The sequence below is a fragment of the Schistocerca serialis genome, chromosome 3, assembly GCF_023864345.2.
Source record: "Schistocerca serialis cubense isolate TAMUIC-IGC-003099 chromosome 3, iqSchSeri2.2, whole genome shotgun sequence".
NCBI lineage: Eukaryota > Metazoa > Arthropoda > Insecta > Orthoptera > Acrididae > Schistocerca > Schistocerca serialis.
In genome coordinates, this window is record NC_064640.1 from 423,462,230 (window position 1) to 423,479,283 (window position 17,054).

Below are 17,054 nucleotides of genomic sequence, written 5' to 3' on the forward strand. Positions count from 1 at the left end.
GAATGGGACCAACAATGACTGAGGAGAACTGTTAACCATGACAGAAGTGCAACCCTTCCACAAATTTCTGCAGATTTTAGTGTGGGCCAGCAACAAGTGTCAGGTTGTGAACCATTCAACTAAACATCATTGACATGGGCTTTTGGAGCCAAAAGGCCACACATGTACACTTGATGACTGAATGACATGAAGCTTTATGCCTTCCCTGGGCCCATCAACCTCGACATTGGACTGTTGATGACAGGAAACATGTCGCCTATTTGTACAAGTCTTGTTTCGAATTGTATTCAGTGGATGTTTGGAGATAACTTCATAAATACATGGGCCCTGCATATCAGCAGGGGACTGTTCAAGATGGTGGATGTTCTGTAATTGTGTGGGGCATGTGCAGTTGGAGTGATATGGGATCCCTGGTACATCTAGATATGACTCTGACATGTGACATGTACGTAAGCATACTGTCTGATCACCTGCACTCATTCATGTCCATTGTGCATTCCCATGATCTTAGGCAATTCCAGCAGGACAATGTGACTCTCCACACATCCAGAAATGCTACAGAGTGGCTGCAGGAACATTATTCTGAGTTCAAACACTTCCACTATCCACCAGACTCCCCAGCCATGAACATTGTTGAGCATATCTGGGATGCCTTGCAATGAGCTGTTCAGAAGAGCTTCCACCCCCTCGTACTCTTATGGATTTATGGACAGCACTGCAGGATTCATAGTATCAGTTCCCTCCAGCACTACTTCAGACATTAGTCGAGTATATGCCACATTGTGTTGTGGAACTTCTGCGTGCTTGCAGGAGCCCTACACAATATAAGGTAGGTGTACCAGTTTCTTTGGCTCTTCAGTGTATTTCACCAAATTATTGCAATTAGCAACATTTGAAGCATAGTATGAGTTCTGCAAATAAGATGGAATAACAATAACTTGTCACTATAACCATAAAGGTTTCGTGAAAGTTTTGGGGGCAAATATTAGCTGTAATCAAACAAGTTTAATCGTTTTTTTAATGTTAAACAATAATGTGAGCCACTATATTTCCAGCCATATGTGTTGGGGACTAGGGGAATACCATCATACTAGGCAACACTGATAACACCATTTTCTCGGATGAGTAGTGCTGCCATCAGCAGGATACACTACTGTAATATAGTGGACGATACCAGAAGTAGGGTACAGAGGCAATGAGTTCTTGAAAATGACACTCTTATTGTGGTGCTGAAAATTAAATTCTATTTAATTTTGATGTTATTTCTGGTTTATACTAAAACTGAAGCAAGCATATCAATATATTTTTAACTGTAATAACTATAATGTTGGCGGATACTATGTTGTGTCGTGCATCCTACAGCATGGGTTTCATAACTTTTTGAGCATTAGCAAAGTCATTAAAGTATATAGTGACACTCTGTTGTCCCTGTATAGTTTGCATCTTTACAAGGCGCTGTGCAAAATTATGTGAGCATCAGGTACCAGTGTAGGAATTTCTTTTGATTTTGTCTTGCTGTTTTTTCTAGCATGATGAAAGCAGCTTGTAAACAAAACAAGGAAGTCTTGCAGATGAGTCATTTTGCAAATGTGTAAGCGAATGCTTACCTGGAATGTTAGAAATGAACTGATCTTTTATGAGAAGAGGAAACTTGGATTTGTCTTTCAGACGGACAAAAAGTCAAGAAGAAGAAGAAAACAGCAACTCCTGTGACAGAAACTGACAATTTTGTGCGTTGATCGAAGTATGGACAAAAGTGAAAATGTAGGCTTTGCATTCAGGGGTGGTCAACTGGAAATTGTGGAATGGTTCTGTACTCTGTACAAATGAAATGAAATGAAATGTCATGTGACGAGGGCCTCCTGTCGGGTAGACCACTCGCCTGGTGCAAGTCTTTTGATTTGACGCCACTTCAGCAACTTGCTCGTCGATGGGGATGAAATGATGATGATTAGGACAACACAACACCCAGTCCCTGAGCAGAGAAAATCTCCGACCCAACCGGGAATTGAACCCGGGTCCTTAGGATTGACAGTCTGTCGCGCTGACCACTCAGCTACCAGGGGCGGACCCTGTACAAAAAGGAATTGTTTCCAGATATTTCACATGAAAAAGTGCAAAATGCCACCATTTTTTTAGCCACATTGACAACATTGTACCATTTATTTAGTTGCAACAAAACGCTCCTTGTGGGCATTGATACTTAGGATCAATGTATTACATTTTGGAAAATGGCAAGTGAAAGAGTTCATATGACCACTTACATCTAATTGAAGAAACATAATATTTTTTTCACAATATTTCTGTGTGTGCCAAATATATGGTGAAGAAAAGGACCAGCAACAAGTGTCAACAGAGTTCTAGGCTTACGTAAAGCTGAAGTTCATTTATTTTTTTCCAACTTGGATGCCATTTCCAAAAAACGTGCTGTGTCTGTATTTTCATATACGTTAAGATCATAAAATGTGTTACTTTCTTCGAACAGGAATTTTGTTCTGTCTGTATTCCATAGTATTCATACACGCAGTTAGGGTGTTGAAATTACCCAGGTACTTGGGGCATTATCAACAGGTTGCAGATCTAAGAAAATGTTTATATGGCTCTGAAGGTGTTCATAATATCTTGATTTTTCTGGTATAGATATGTGTTCAACAATCCCAGGTCACTCAGGGTGCCACATATTTGTTCATGGCACTGACAAATTCCAAAACAAAATGTGGTGTTATTTCCCTGCTCTTCCCTAATTTCTATGTACACATGGTGTACACATGCAAGATCTTATACTGCACACATAGAACATATAAAATGACAAGGATAAACAATATTATTATTAATATGACTTACCCTTGTAAATGCTCTGTTGCAAAGATAGCACAAGTCAAATAAGCTGTTATACTTGATGGCATGATTCTGGATAGCAAAGCTCACTACTTTTGAGAAGGGATCAAGCAAACCCTGAAAATGTTAACAACATTAATTATATGAGATTCAGCAGTATTGAAAATCTATATCAAGGCCATGAATAAAAGTTGTAATTGCGATGAAACACAGAATGATGACAAAGTAAGTAAAGGTAGTACCTGTGAATTGAGTAAAGAATTACTACAAATGTTTGCAACACAATATAAGTAGAAAATGTGCATCTATCATGTAATTTCCAACATCATTAGTAACTAATTTACAAAACCTGTCTAGTTTACAATCCTCCTACTATACTGTCCCTGTTTCATCTACTTCTGTGTATGTATGTTACAAAGCACTCTCAGTGTAAGGTACACAAAAACATATTTTTCACTGTAGCATATAAGAAAGTATTTTTCCAGCCAAAACTGTAGATTGAGGATAAGTGGAAGAAGTGTGCTTGTGTCTTTGTATGAATCATAATTAACCATATATTATGCTAATGAAACATATAGTAGCAGTTTATGGTGGACTGAAAAATATTGTTAAACATGGCCCTGAACATTGGTACCTGAATTCTCTACATAAATATCTATGAGGAAATAAGCATCTTTTGCAAGGGCGAAGAAAGAAAACCAATTATGTTCCCTCAACCTACCTTTCTCTGTACAGGCATGTTTTGTTAATATGATGTGACATGGAGTCTAAATATACACCCAAGTAATATTCCAGTATCAGCTATACATATATTCTATATGACATCACGCCCATAGAGAAACTGTTGTTTCTTCAATTTTTACCGATTAGCCATAGTCATTCACTTTCTTCAGACACAAGGGGAATGATCTGATTATCTCATTTCACATACCTGGCACACTGTTACAGCCCAGAATAACACAAGGTAGTTTGTTGTAAATCATTAATTCTGTTCACAAAGGTTATCACATTTGTTCAAACAAATCACAAAAAGATGTGATGGCTCTACATCAAGTTATTAATACAAGTATATGAATTTCCATACTGAAATTCAAATAAATAAAATAACAGTACAGTTAAGTTTGTCACAGTAGTGGGTAAGTTCTGGCAGGTCCCATAATTAAATAATATAGTCAAAGCAAGACCAATAACTAAGTCCCAACTACGTTATAGTATTAAAAAAATCATCAGTGATGCTGCTTAATCATCCACAAACATTAATTATGAATATAGCTATTGCTCTTACTAAGTTTAAGTCTTTCAGTCACAAACGTTTACAGGACTTGAAAGAAAAATGAAAATGTTAAAAGCCCCATACGCTCCTCAAAATTCTATGGCCCATAAAATTTCAAAGTTGATTACTGAAGCTGTGCAGCTGACTTTTCACTCAAAAACTAAGTTCAACACCTGTGAAAAGTGAGCAAAGACCCAGCATCTTCTAACAAATACTCTAAAATCTTGCCCAACATGAAATCCTAGGTACAAAAATGTCACCTATTTATAAACATGTCGTGCTCACAACACTTACAGATTTAAGTTGAAAAATGGTCATCATTTAAATTAGATGAGTTTTCTTAATTCAGTATGTGGTTATCATTTAGGATTAGTTGAGAGATAACACACACTAAGTATTCAATACACATTTATTAATAACTCATATATAACAATTATGGCAGTTGAACATGTTACATGCCAAAAAGCAGTCCAAAGAAGCAAAGTCACAAAGAGAGGGCGCTCTGCGCGAGAGATGCCACAGAGCAACCCCCCCCCCCTTCCCAGCCCCACCCCACCCAGTAGTGTGGAGCATGGTGGAGGGAAGGCTCATTACACTAATTCGTAATCTTGGTGCCAATGAGGCAGTTGTAGGTGGCAGACAGCATTGGAAGTGGGTGCAGCAGTGTTGGTGGTGCAGCAGTACCGTGGTTCTGATGGCTGCACACGCAGAGACAAATCAGCCAAAGGCAGGGCCGTTGTGTCAGGAGGTAGATCATTGAGAAACCACGCCAGTTTCAGCTGATTAACAGACACAGTCTGTGGCCGTCCGTGCAGGTGGATGATGAACGTGTTCGTACTGTGATGTAACACGAGTTGAGGGCCCGAATAAGGCGGCTGCAGTGCTACTCGCTCAGTGCCATCTTGCAGCATATCAAAGTCAATCTACATCTACATCTACATTTATACTCTGCAAGCCACCCAACGGTGTGTGGCGGAGGGCAGTTTATGTGCCACTGTCATTACTTCCTTTTTCTGTTCCAGTCGCGTATGGTTTGCGGGAAGAACGACTGTCTTAAAGCCTCCGTGCGCGATTGAATCTCTATAATTTTACATTCGTGATCTCCTCGGGAGGTATAAGTAGGGGGAAGCAATATATTCGATACCTCATCCAGAAACGCACCCTCTCAAAACCTGGCGAGCAAGCTACACCGCGATGCAGAGCGCCTCTCTTGCAGAGTCTGCCACTTGAGTTTGCTAAACATCTCCGTAACGCTATCACGGTTACCAAATAACCCTGTGACGAAATGTGCCGCTCTTCTTTGGATCTTCTCTATCTCCTCCATCAACCCGATCTGGTACGGATCCCACACTGATGAGCAATACTCTAGTATAGGTCGAACGAGTGTTTTGTAAGCCACCTCCTTTGTTGATGGACTATATTTTCTAAGGACTCTCCCAATGAATCTCAACCTGGTACCCGCCTTACCAACAATTAATTTTATGTGATCATTCTACTTCAAATCGTTCCGCACGCATACTCCCAGATATTTTACAGAAGTAACTGCTACCAATGTTTGTTCCGCTATCATATAATCATACAAAAAAGGATCCTTCTTTCTATGTATTCGAAATACATTACATTTATCTATGTTAAGGGTCAGTTGCCACTCCCTGCACCAAGTGCCTATCTGCTGCAGATCTTCCTGCATTTCACTACAATTTTCTAATGCTGCAGCTTCTCTGTATACTACAGCATCACCTGCGAAAAGCCGCATGGAACTTTCGACACAATCTACTAGGTCATTTATAGGTATATTGTGAAAAGCAATGGTCCCATAACACTCCCCTGTGGCACGCCAGAGGTTACTTTAATGTCTGTAGACGTCTCTCCATTGATAACAACATGCTGTGTTCTGTTTGCTAAAAACTCTTCAATCCAGCCACACAGCTGGTCTGATATTCCGTAGGCTCTTACTTTGTTTATCAGGCAACGATGCGGAACTGTATCGAATGCCTTCCGGAAGTCAAGGAAAATAGCATCTACCTGGGAGCCTGTATCTAATATTTTCTGGGTCTCATGAACAAATAAAGGGAGTTGGGTCTCACACGATCGCTGTTTCCGGAATCCATGTTGATTCCTACAGAGTAGATTCTGGGTTTCCAAAGTAGATTCTGGGTTTCCAAAAACGACATGATACGCGAGCAAAAAACATGTTCTAAAATTCTACACCAGATCGACGTCAGAGATATAGATCTATAGTTTTGCGCATCTGCTCGACAACCCTTCTTGAAGACTGGGACTACCTGTGCTCTTTTCCAATCATTTGGAACCTTCTGTTCCTCTAGAGACTTGCAGTACACGGCTGTTAGAAGGGGGGCAAGTTCTTTTGCATATTCTGTGTAGAATCAAATTGGTATCCCATCAGGTCCAGTGGACTTTCCTCTGTTGAGTGATTCCAGTTAATTTTCTGTTCCTTGGACACTTATTTCGATGTCAGCCATTTTTTCGTTTGTGCGAGGATTTAGAGAAGGAACTGCCATGTGGTCTTCCTCTGTGAAACAGAGGGACCGCCTCGACCCAGCGGGTCACATCATGAATAATCGATAAGATATACCTGTAACCCTTGGAAGGGGGGAGGGGACCAACGACGTCAATACGGACATGTCAGAAACGCCCCTTTGGAATGCCAAACTTGTGCAATGGGGATTGAGCATGCCTACTGACCTTGCTGTGCTGGCACGGAACACTCGCATGGCTCCAAGTGTGACAATCGTGCTTCACACCAAGCCAGACGAAGCGCTCCATGACCAGCTGCGTCATAGCTCGTGACCCACAGTGAGCAAAGCCGTGCAAGGCATTAAAGACCATAAAATGAAGGGCAGCGGAGACCAGGAGGTGAAGTGTGCCTGTAGAGGTGTCACAGAGGACAGGGCCTGACAGAGCTATTGTCTGAAATTATTGGCCGTATATCATCGTCTTCAGCTTGTAGTCAGGTGAGTTCCTCCAGGTTCTGCAGTATCATTAGGAGGAGGATGCAGGAAAGGTAGTCTGCCACAACATTCTCTGTGCCACAGATATAGCATGTGTTAGAAGAGTGCTGATGGATGTAGTTCATATGGCAGAAACGCCTCGGTGGAAGGACCTTAACTGGATTACGAATAGCATCCACAAGTGGCTTGTGATCTGTATGGATCGTGAAGGCTCGCTATGAAAGTGTTTAATCACCTTGTACACAGCGAGGAGCTTACAGTCGAAAGCTGACCACTTGCACTAGCTCTTAGTCAGTTTCTTGGAAAAGAAGTGAAGGAGTTGAGTGGAGCCAGTGGTATGCTGTTGTAAAACAGTGCCCACAGCTAAGTCACTGGCATCAGTCATGATCAAGACACAGGCCTCAGGGTCATGGTGGGCAAATGTGATGGCTTTGGCGAAGGGAGTTTTAAAGTTACCAAAAGTGTCGAGCACTGGTTTGGTCCACTTCACCCTCCGTTTTGCAGTGGTGTTTTTGCCAGAGAGAGGGCCATTTGGACGGAGGCAGCTTGAGGAATATGGCGGCAGTAAAAGTTTTCCATACCCAGAAAAAGACGGAGCTGAGCATAACCCTAAGGGAGAGGAAGGTTTATGGTTTTGACATGAGAACTCATCAGTCAGAGGCCTTTGGCAGAGACAGAATGGCCGAGGAAGGTAACGGATGTGGAACACAGTTTATATTTACCATGATTGATCATAACACCATTGTCAGTTAGCGCCGAATGGACCACATTGAGGTGAACTTGATGCTCCTCAGCAGAGGAGGAAAAGATACGTATATCATCTAAGCAAAGGGAGCAAATGGAATCAATGAACCACTGCCACGTATGCACAGCATTTTTCAGTCCATAAGGTACGTAACAGTATCCAAATAGACTGAAAGGTGTGATGATGGCTGTCTTCAGAATGTCTGGTGAATATATAGGAACCTGATGATATGACTTGGAACAAGCTAAAACGGAGAAAAAGGTAGAACCACGGAGTAACTGAGTGAAATCTTGGACAGGTGGAATGAGGCAGTTATTGATAATGGTGCGGGCCTTAAGGGACCCGTAGTCCCAGTACATGTGTAAGGTGCCGTCCTTTTTGGGAACAAGGTGAATAGGAGAAGACCAGTTGCTATTGGAGGGGCAGAGGACGCCCGATGCCAACAGATCCTGAAAGATCTCCTTGGCACGCAGAAGTTTGGAAGTGTTAAGGGGCCTGGCCTTATAACGAACAGGAGGGCCATCTGTGGTGCAAATCCTATGACAAGTGCCATTACTGATGGCCGATATTTGTGTAAGGGGGTCGGCAATAAGGATCAATGAGGTATCCGCAGGCAACGTCGGTTCACTGACCTTGATGAACCTGGCGTTGTGGGGTAGGCAGGGCGTCGGCTGTATTTGGTGATGGAAGGCACGATGCAGGAGTGACGCGGCGTGAAGAATCAGGAGGGACACATGCAGATGCAACTTGGAGACTTGTCCACAGTGGTGCAAAGAAAACAGCATGCAGTGGAATGCTAAACACTGGAGCAGGTTGGTGGGAAGACGATGTGGAGGTGTGTGATGCGCCACCTCGCTGCGGGGCAGGAGATGAGCGATGAATGGTGTGCTGTGCAAGTGACAATTCGGCAGAGGTAGAGGTGAGGCAGTTGTGTAAGGCATTGTTCTGGGTGTGGAGTTCGTTGATCTGTAAGGGCATGTACAACAGATCAGAGAGCCGTGTCGTTATGCGCTCGACCAAAGATGCACATGTGGAAAGCATAGCCAAGGGGGCAGAGAGTCAAGTGGTGCTGAACTTGTGTGTGCACAGAACTGTAGAACCAGATGTGTGGCGAAGCGTGGCGGCCTGCAGGTATAGTGAAAGTTCATAATGGTATAGGAAATCCAACTCGATCACAGGTTGTCAGGGCAGTGCAGAACAGGAGGGGGTTTGCAGCTGACTGTGTTGGGGCCGGTAGCTGATCGGGTTGCTGCTCAGGTGAGGTTGGCAGTTGTCAGTATCCTGCTGGCAGTACATCCTGTAGGCTGCTAGGTGGCAGCTCCTAACTGGCAGCTGAGGCGCCGAGGTGAGTGCGCTGGTCTCTGCCAACAGGGAGCAGAACCAGGGGCACAGGCATGCTAACTGAGAGTGATGGAAATGTTGTTTGTGACAGGTGGTGTTGCTGATGAATGATAACATAAGCCTGATCTACCATGCATAATCGAAACTCGAGTGAGTCAGCGACGAGAGACAGTAGATGAAATTGCAGATCTGAAGGCATTTTGACCATCCACAAAGTCCAATGGACTGTGTCAGGTAATGCTTGATTGTCAATTAGTGCATGTATGTGCTGCCAAAGTTGCAAAGGGGTGCAGTCATATAGACGCTCCTCGTGAATAATGTAATGGATAGTCTCCGCTGGAGAGCAGGAAAGGCACTCAATAAGCAGCACTTTGGCCATTGAATATTTGTGTGAGAAGGTCAGTGAGAGAAGCAAGCTGCTGATGAGGTCCGTATGTGGCTGTAGGTGGCTCATCGGGCAGACAAAACGGGCATCGTAGTCCGAAATGCTGTGGATGTACAGTAGGTGGTCCACTGAAGTGAACCATGTTTTTTGATTGTCTTTTGCAAAGCAGGTATCTTAGAGGAACCTGCTGGGTAACACATGTTCAGGCAGCACGGGTACACAGAGATCGGTGCAAGCGGAGCAGGATGCCTCTGAAGCCGGAAGTGTGGTAGCGGTGAACGGTGCGTCGCCCAAAGACTGTGTGGGGTGGTGGCTGCATGCAGCACACAGTGCTGAGGGAGCAGATGTATAAGTCGACATGGTGTGTCCAATCTCCAAGCCCGATGAAGAATGCGGCGTGGGTATAACAGCTGATGCCGTTGCAACAGCGGACAGGAGGCAGTTGCGGTGAAGCCACAGGGGTCTCATACAGTAACCAGTGCAGGTGGAACAGCTGGTGCCATTATGAAAGTGGGCGGAAGGCGGTCATGATGCAACCATGGTGCGGTGGTGATGGAAACTGGCACGGTTGACATAACTGGCATCGCACAGAAATGTTCAATTCACAGTTCTGGAACTTTGTCGGCAAGTCAAGCCATTCTGAAGGTAACAATGTACATGAAGGATAAACCACAATATCTTCAACTAGAAGATCGTCCACGTTGTGATTAGGTGGCAGGCACAGTCCATGTTGTGACTGTTGTTTTTCTGCCACACGAGGAGGCAGCCGTGTTGAATTGAGTAAGGTTAGGTGGCCTCTGGGGTGGCTGGACGTAAATAATTGTTCACTTTTAGACAAATTCAAACTAGGTACACTTGTGCACTCGTGATCACAAGTGGCATAGTTAATGGGGCCCGTTGCACTTGCATCGAAAGACGCTGGTAGATCTGTCGTGGCGGAAATAATGTGGGCTGGCACATGTAGTTCGTAAATGACGAAAACAAGCACAAAATAACTTGTGATGAGACGACGATGGTGTCGGGGACACCACTGTGGTTATCACGTATGATTAGTTGAGAGAGAACACACACTAAGTATTCAATACATGTTTATTAATAACTCATGTATAACAAATATGGCAGTTGAAGATGTTATGCGCTGACAGTGAACACTAGAACAAAGCAGTCCAAATAAGCAAAGTCACAAAGATAGGGCACTCTGAACCAGAGATGCTACAAGTACATAACAGATGGAGTGGCTTCCCTCACTGGTCACTTTCAAACATACTGATTACTATCACACAGGTATTAATCATAACACCAATAAAAACCATAAAATAGTGCCACATTGCACAACTGGTTTTCAACAAGAAATGAGAGAAAATATTATTACACAAATAAATATTAGATATTACATCAGAGAATATTTTCCTGTAGTTTTACAATGTGTCACTTATTTCTATGTAGCTTGCACCAAATTCAAACTATGCTCAGTTTACTTAGATGCCCGTTTCAGTAAAAATGTGTAATACTTAATTCAATGAGGATACAGCTTATATATACATATATGCTTATGATAAAACTTGTGGAGTGTCTTGATTTCTGGTTAATTTAATTGAATACTATTGTTTTAATTAAAGTACCAGTACTTTAGATCCATTTAAGTTACAGTCATTCAGAGTTAGTGGATATTCATTGTACAGTTGAGCCATTGTACAACATATTGTTTGTGACTGCAGCACTTTTGGTTCACCAGCAGCATAATGTAAAGTATTCTTGTAATAATTACTTATAAAAATCAATCACTCTTAAAAACAAGAGTTTGTGTAGCATTGTGCAATATTGCACTGGCCTAGAGGTGTCAAGATTCAGAATTAGGTATCTTTATTTATTATGTAGTACCTTACAACTGATTTAGTATTTTTCTATATAAATTATGAGTAATATTTCATCTTTAGAAGAAAATATATCTGCAATCTGTTGGCCAGTTGCCCTTGCTGGTTTAATCATTAACTTCCTTCCAGGAATTTCCAAGGCTGTTCATTACTGGATGCTCACTCTCTCCTCACTTCCTGTCCACACAAAGCTGCACCAGTTTCCTCATGGTCCCAAGCCAGGAGCCATCAAGGCTTGTAAACCCAGGATATCATGTTCCTTGAGAAAGATACCTGTAGTTACAGATTGTTTTCTTACAACTGTTGTCTTCACCTAGCTTGTATTTGTAAGCTATGCCCATGTGAGTCTTAGTTCTAGTAAACTGAATAAAATATTATTCATACTGAAATGCCAATGTTAGTTTCATGACATTAAAACAAAAATAGTGGATGGCATTTGAAAACCCATCAATATGGTCATTTTTCTCTAAATCAAGTTTCAATGGGTTTCACAGGATGTGCCCATTTCCAGAGTTTCAGTAATTTACCTTGTGGCAGGCAACTTGGTCAGTAGTGGAGCTGTCATGAGTCACATTTTTATTACTTCTCCTTGAAGTGTATCTGCTTCATGGGCTTCACCTTTTCATAGACTGTATATCGCAATAAACCTCATATGAGGAAGGAAAATATACTCTTAAATCACTGGACTACCACTTCAGAAGAGAGGTGTCAGATTCCTGTCTGGTTATCAAGATCTAGATTTTCAATGCTTTTACTAAATTACTACAAGTGAAAGACAGAAAAGCTCCTTTGATAAGGGCCACAGCCAGGTTCCTCCCCATGTTTGTCGGATTCTGAGCTTTTGCTCCATGTAAAGTGATGTTTTACTTCTAGATTCTACTACTCTCTATTCTAGATTGCACTTTGTACTATGTACACCACACACAATATAATATTTCAGTTCAAGTCAAATAAAACAAAAGCAATAAAACATAAACAGCAGAGTGTACTATGGCTACTCTATATGAAGTTGCCCTCTGGTATCTCAGAGAGAGTAGACTCCTGCATAAGAAGATCCCAATTAGCCCTATCACAGTTGTGTGGTAACTGAACCCCTAAGATAAACCAAATAGAGGATTATTAATTTTGATACTTACCATGTTTACTCAGTAATGGCCAGGTTTTTTGTAACTTTACTGTCACATATTCAGGATGGTACATTGTTACTAATTTAGATATGTATTGAGTCACTGTACATAGTTACTAATTTAGATATTTATTCATTCACATATTATGCAACAATGATTACTAAACTACAGAGGGGAAATAGAGCAAGAAGAAAGAGTGATATTTTCAGAAAGTTAGATAAAAGGCATTCAGGTCAAATCTGAAAGAACTCAGAACAGTTATCTTTGATTAGGAACAGTCATATCATATCTCAAAGGACCTTTAGACAGGAACATATGAAGGAACTGAGACTCAAGACATACCTTGCAATGAATAGACATGTACTCAATAGAATATTTCATGATGTGAGGGACACTCTGTGGCATACATTTACTGTAAAGAAACAGTGACTACTGCATAATAGGTGTAAAACAAACCATAGAGCTATAGATAGAGGAATACTGAATGAAATAAATTTGTCAGCCATTAGGGTAATGCAAGTAGTCTTCAAGGGCAAAATAGCAGAATCTTACTGAAAGATTTCTCACAAAAGCCAGAAAAATGTTGGTTATACAGGGCGAGTCACCTAACATTACCACTGGATATATTTCATAAACCACATCAAATACTGACGAATCGATTCCAAAGACCGAACATGAGGAGAGGGGCTAGTGTAGTTGGTTAATACAAACCATACAAAAATGCACGGAAGTATGTTTTTTAACACAAACCCACGTTTTTTTTAAATGGAACCCCATTAGTTTTGTTAGCACATCTGAACATATAAACAAATACGTAATCAATGCCATTTGTTGCATTGTAAAATGTTAATTACATCCGGAAATATTGTAACCTAAAGTTGACGCTTGAGTACCACTCCTCCGCTGTTTGATCGTGTGTATCGGAGAGCACCGAATTACGTAGGGATCCAAAGGGAACAGTGATGGACCTTAGGAACAGAAGAGACTGGAACAGCACATTATGTCCACATGCTAACACCTTTTTATTGGTCTTTTTCACTGATGCACATGTACATTACCATGAGGGGTGAGGTACACGTACACACGTGGTTTCCGTTTCCAATTACGGAGTGGAATAGAGTGTGTCCCGACATGACAGGCCAATAATGTTCAATGTGGTGGCCATCATTTGCTGCACACAACTGCAATCTCTGGCGTAATGAATGTCTTACACGCTGCAGTACATCTGGTGTAATGTCACTGCAGGCTGCCACAATACGTTGTTTCATATCCTCTGGGGTTGTCGGCACATCACGGTACATGTTCTCCTTTAACGTACCCCACAGAAAGAAGTCCAGAGGTGTAAGATCAGGAGAATGGGCTGGCCAATTTATGCGTCCTCCACATCCTATGAAACACCTGTCGAACATCCTGTCAAGGGTCAGCCTAGTGTTAATTGCGGAATGTGCAGGTGCACCATCATGCTGTTACCACATACATTGACATGTTTCCAGTGGGAAATTTTCGAGCAACGTTGGCAGATCATTCTGTAGAAATGCGATGTATGTTGCAGCTGTTTGGGCCCCTGCAATGAAGTGAGGACCAATGAGGTGGTCGCCAATGATTCCACACCATACATTTACAGTCCACGGTCACTGTCGCTCTACCTGTCTGAGCCAGTGAGGATGCATGTTCCGTAGATTCACTGCCCCATGGTTTGTGAAACCCGCTTCATCGGTAAACAGGTAGATCTGCAACGCATTCTCTGTTAATGCCCATTGACAGAATTGCACTCGATGATTAAAGTCATCACCATGTAATTGCTGATGTAGTGACACATGAAACGGGTGAAAGCGGTGACGATGCAGTAAGCGCATGACACTACTTTCACTCAGTCCACCGGCTCTCGCAATGTCCCATGTACTCATGTGTGGGTTCATGGCAACAGCAGCTAACACAGCAACTGCACCCGCTTCTCCTGTGACGGGCCTGTTACGGACCCGTTTGCGTGCTACGACCATACCTGTTGCATACAGTTGGCGGTAGATGTTTTGCAATATGCAGCACGTTGGATGCTCTCTGTCTGGGTACCGTTCTGCATACACCCTGCAGGCTTCAGCTGCATTTCGTCGACACTCGCCATAGATGAGTATCATCTCTGCCTTTTCAGAGTTCGAATACACCATGGTCAAAGTTCCTACAACACTACACTATCACAGACGTCTGGTAACATGGTGTACTTAATTGGTCTGCATGCGGAAACAAATGCAGAATAACAATAGCAGCAAGCACTACATGCGGACACTGCGACAGCTAGACCAAACCACAACAGTGCACTACAGCCACACTCGTAAACACGGTCGTCAACATAAACATGTCCCTGCAGATGCTGCTCGCCGACCGTGGCCCGTGTTTGTTACAACACGCAACTGAACATTGGAGGTTTCAAGCGTCAACTTTAGGTTACAATATCTCCGGATGTAATTAACATTTTACAATGCAACAAATGGCACTGATTACATATTTGTTTATATGTTCAGATGTGCTAACAAAACTAACGTGGTTCCATTTTAAAAAAACGTAGGTTTGTATTAAAATAACATACTTCTGTGCATTTTTGTATGGTTTGTATGAAACAATTACACTAGCCCCTCACCTCACGTTCGGTCTGTGGAATTGGTTCATCAGTATTTGATGTGGTTTACGAAATATATCCAGCGGTAATGTTAGGTGACTCACCCTGTGTATTAAGGCTGTCTGTGACACCAAATTTAGCTTTCAGAAACCCTTAATGAGAAAATGCTAGCACTTGGTGTATTCTGTGATTTGTCTAAAGTGTTTTACTGTGCTGATCACCAGATTCTCTTGCAAAAAGCAAAATTAGTAGGAATAAGGTATGTTGCAGGAAATTGGCTAGAGTCGCATCTCCAAGACAGAAAACAAAAAGTTGTTTTGAATAGCTCAGATGAATAATGTGATGTTTCCTCACATTCTGGATGGAGTTCCGTTACATGCGGAGTGCCCAAGAGCTCAATTCTTGGGCCACTATTATTCATGATTTTTATAAATGATCTACTATCATGTACAAGCCTGCCGTGTAAATTTACATTATTTGCTGATGATAACACAATTTTTATAAGCAGTAGAATGGATAGTAATTGTGAGGAATCCATTAATCACATACTCTCAGAGGTGGTTAATTGATCCAAGGTGAATAGCCTATCATTAAATTCCAGTAAGACCAGCTTCATTCAGTTCTGTACAAAAACAGAAAAAGAGAGAGAGATAAGTGTGACATGTGGTAATCAGCCAATAGAAAGAATGGAAACAATAAAATTTCTTGGAGTGCACATTGACAAGAAAATGAACTGGTCTTCGCATGTAACAGATCCCTGTAAGAAGCTTAGCTTGCTACGTATGCTTTACAGGTTGTCACTACATGTGTTGAACCTAACACTGCAAAAGTGACATACTATAGCTATTTTCACTCACTCTTTGGATACAGCATTATTTTTTGGGGCAACCAGCCATTAGCAAGGAAAGTGTTCATTGTTCAGAAGTGAGCTTTAAGAGTTATATGTGGGTTGCACCCAAGAGACTCATGCAGAAATAGCTTTCCAAAACTTAAAATATACACAACTACATGCCAATATATTTTTTTCTCTCATGTGTTTTGTCTGTAAAAATATAGAGATATTCCAACAAAACAGTAATTATCATTAGCATAAAACATGGAGGAAGAATGACATACACAGCAAGGACAGAAATTTGAGCTTGGCGCAAAAGGGTGTCCACTACACTGGAACAAAACTCTTCAATGCTCTTCCTCCTGAAATAAAGATGGAGGTTCATAACAAGAGTAAGTTTAAGAAAGCATTAAAAATATTTCTGCTAGAAAAAGCTTTTTACAGTCTAGATGAATTTTTAAATAAATAAATTGGAAAATTTTAATATTATATAATGCAAGTGATATAATGCCACTAACAATGTTATTTAACTTGAGCTCTGTATCCATTTGTGCTCTGTATCTGTTTTTCTGTAGTGCTTTAATGATTCTAAGAAAATATGTATCATCTTTTTTTCTGTATTGCTGCTCAATGAATTTAGTGTATAAATTTTTATATAATTATGTACTCAAATGTCTGTATATACTATAAGATTATCATATTGTATTTGCAAAAAACTGACTCATTCCATATCCTTGTGAATCTAACGCAGTTGGACCAATGAAACAGGGAATAAAATCAGTCAGTCAATCAGTCAGTCAGATAGTCATGGATGGCACAAAAATTGAAATTGAGGGAAGAAAAGAAAAAGCGGATATACCTAACTCTGTTTTCAAATTTACGTTTGCTTAATTTCAGTGATGATGAGAAAGAACTAAAATGTCTAAAATTAAACAAGTCTCTGAGGCCTGATGGAACTCCTGTTATGTACAGCTATAGCACCTGAATTATCTCTGCTTTTGACAATAATATATGGCATATACTTAAAACAAAACACTGTGCGCAGTGATTGGA

At 41.4% G+C, this 17,054-nt stretch overlaps 1 protein-coding gene across 1 annotated transcript in view; it reads right to left on the minus strand.

Annotated features, from left to right (window-relative positions):
- Positions 1-17,054, minus strand: part of LOC126470304 (protein unc-79 homolog) — an 857,658-nt gene that overhangs the window by 122,385 nt on the left and 718,219 nt on the right. Inside the window, exon 43 of the mRNA XM_050098074.1 lies at positions 2,845-2,955. Coding sequence (XP_049954031.1) covers positions 2,845-2,955 — 111 coding nt within the window. The remainder of the gene's footprint in view (positions 1-2,844; positions 2,956-17,054) is intronic.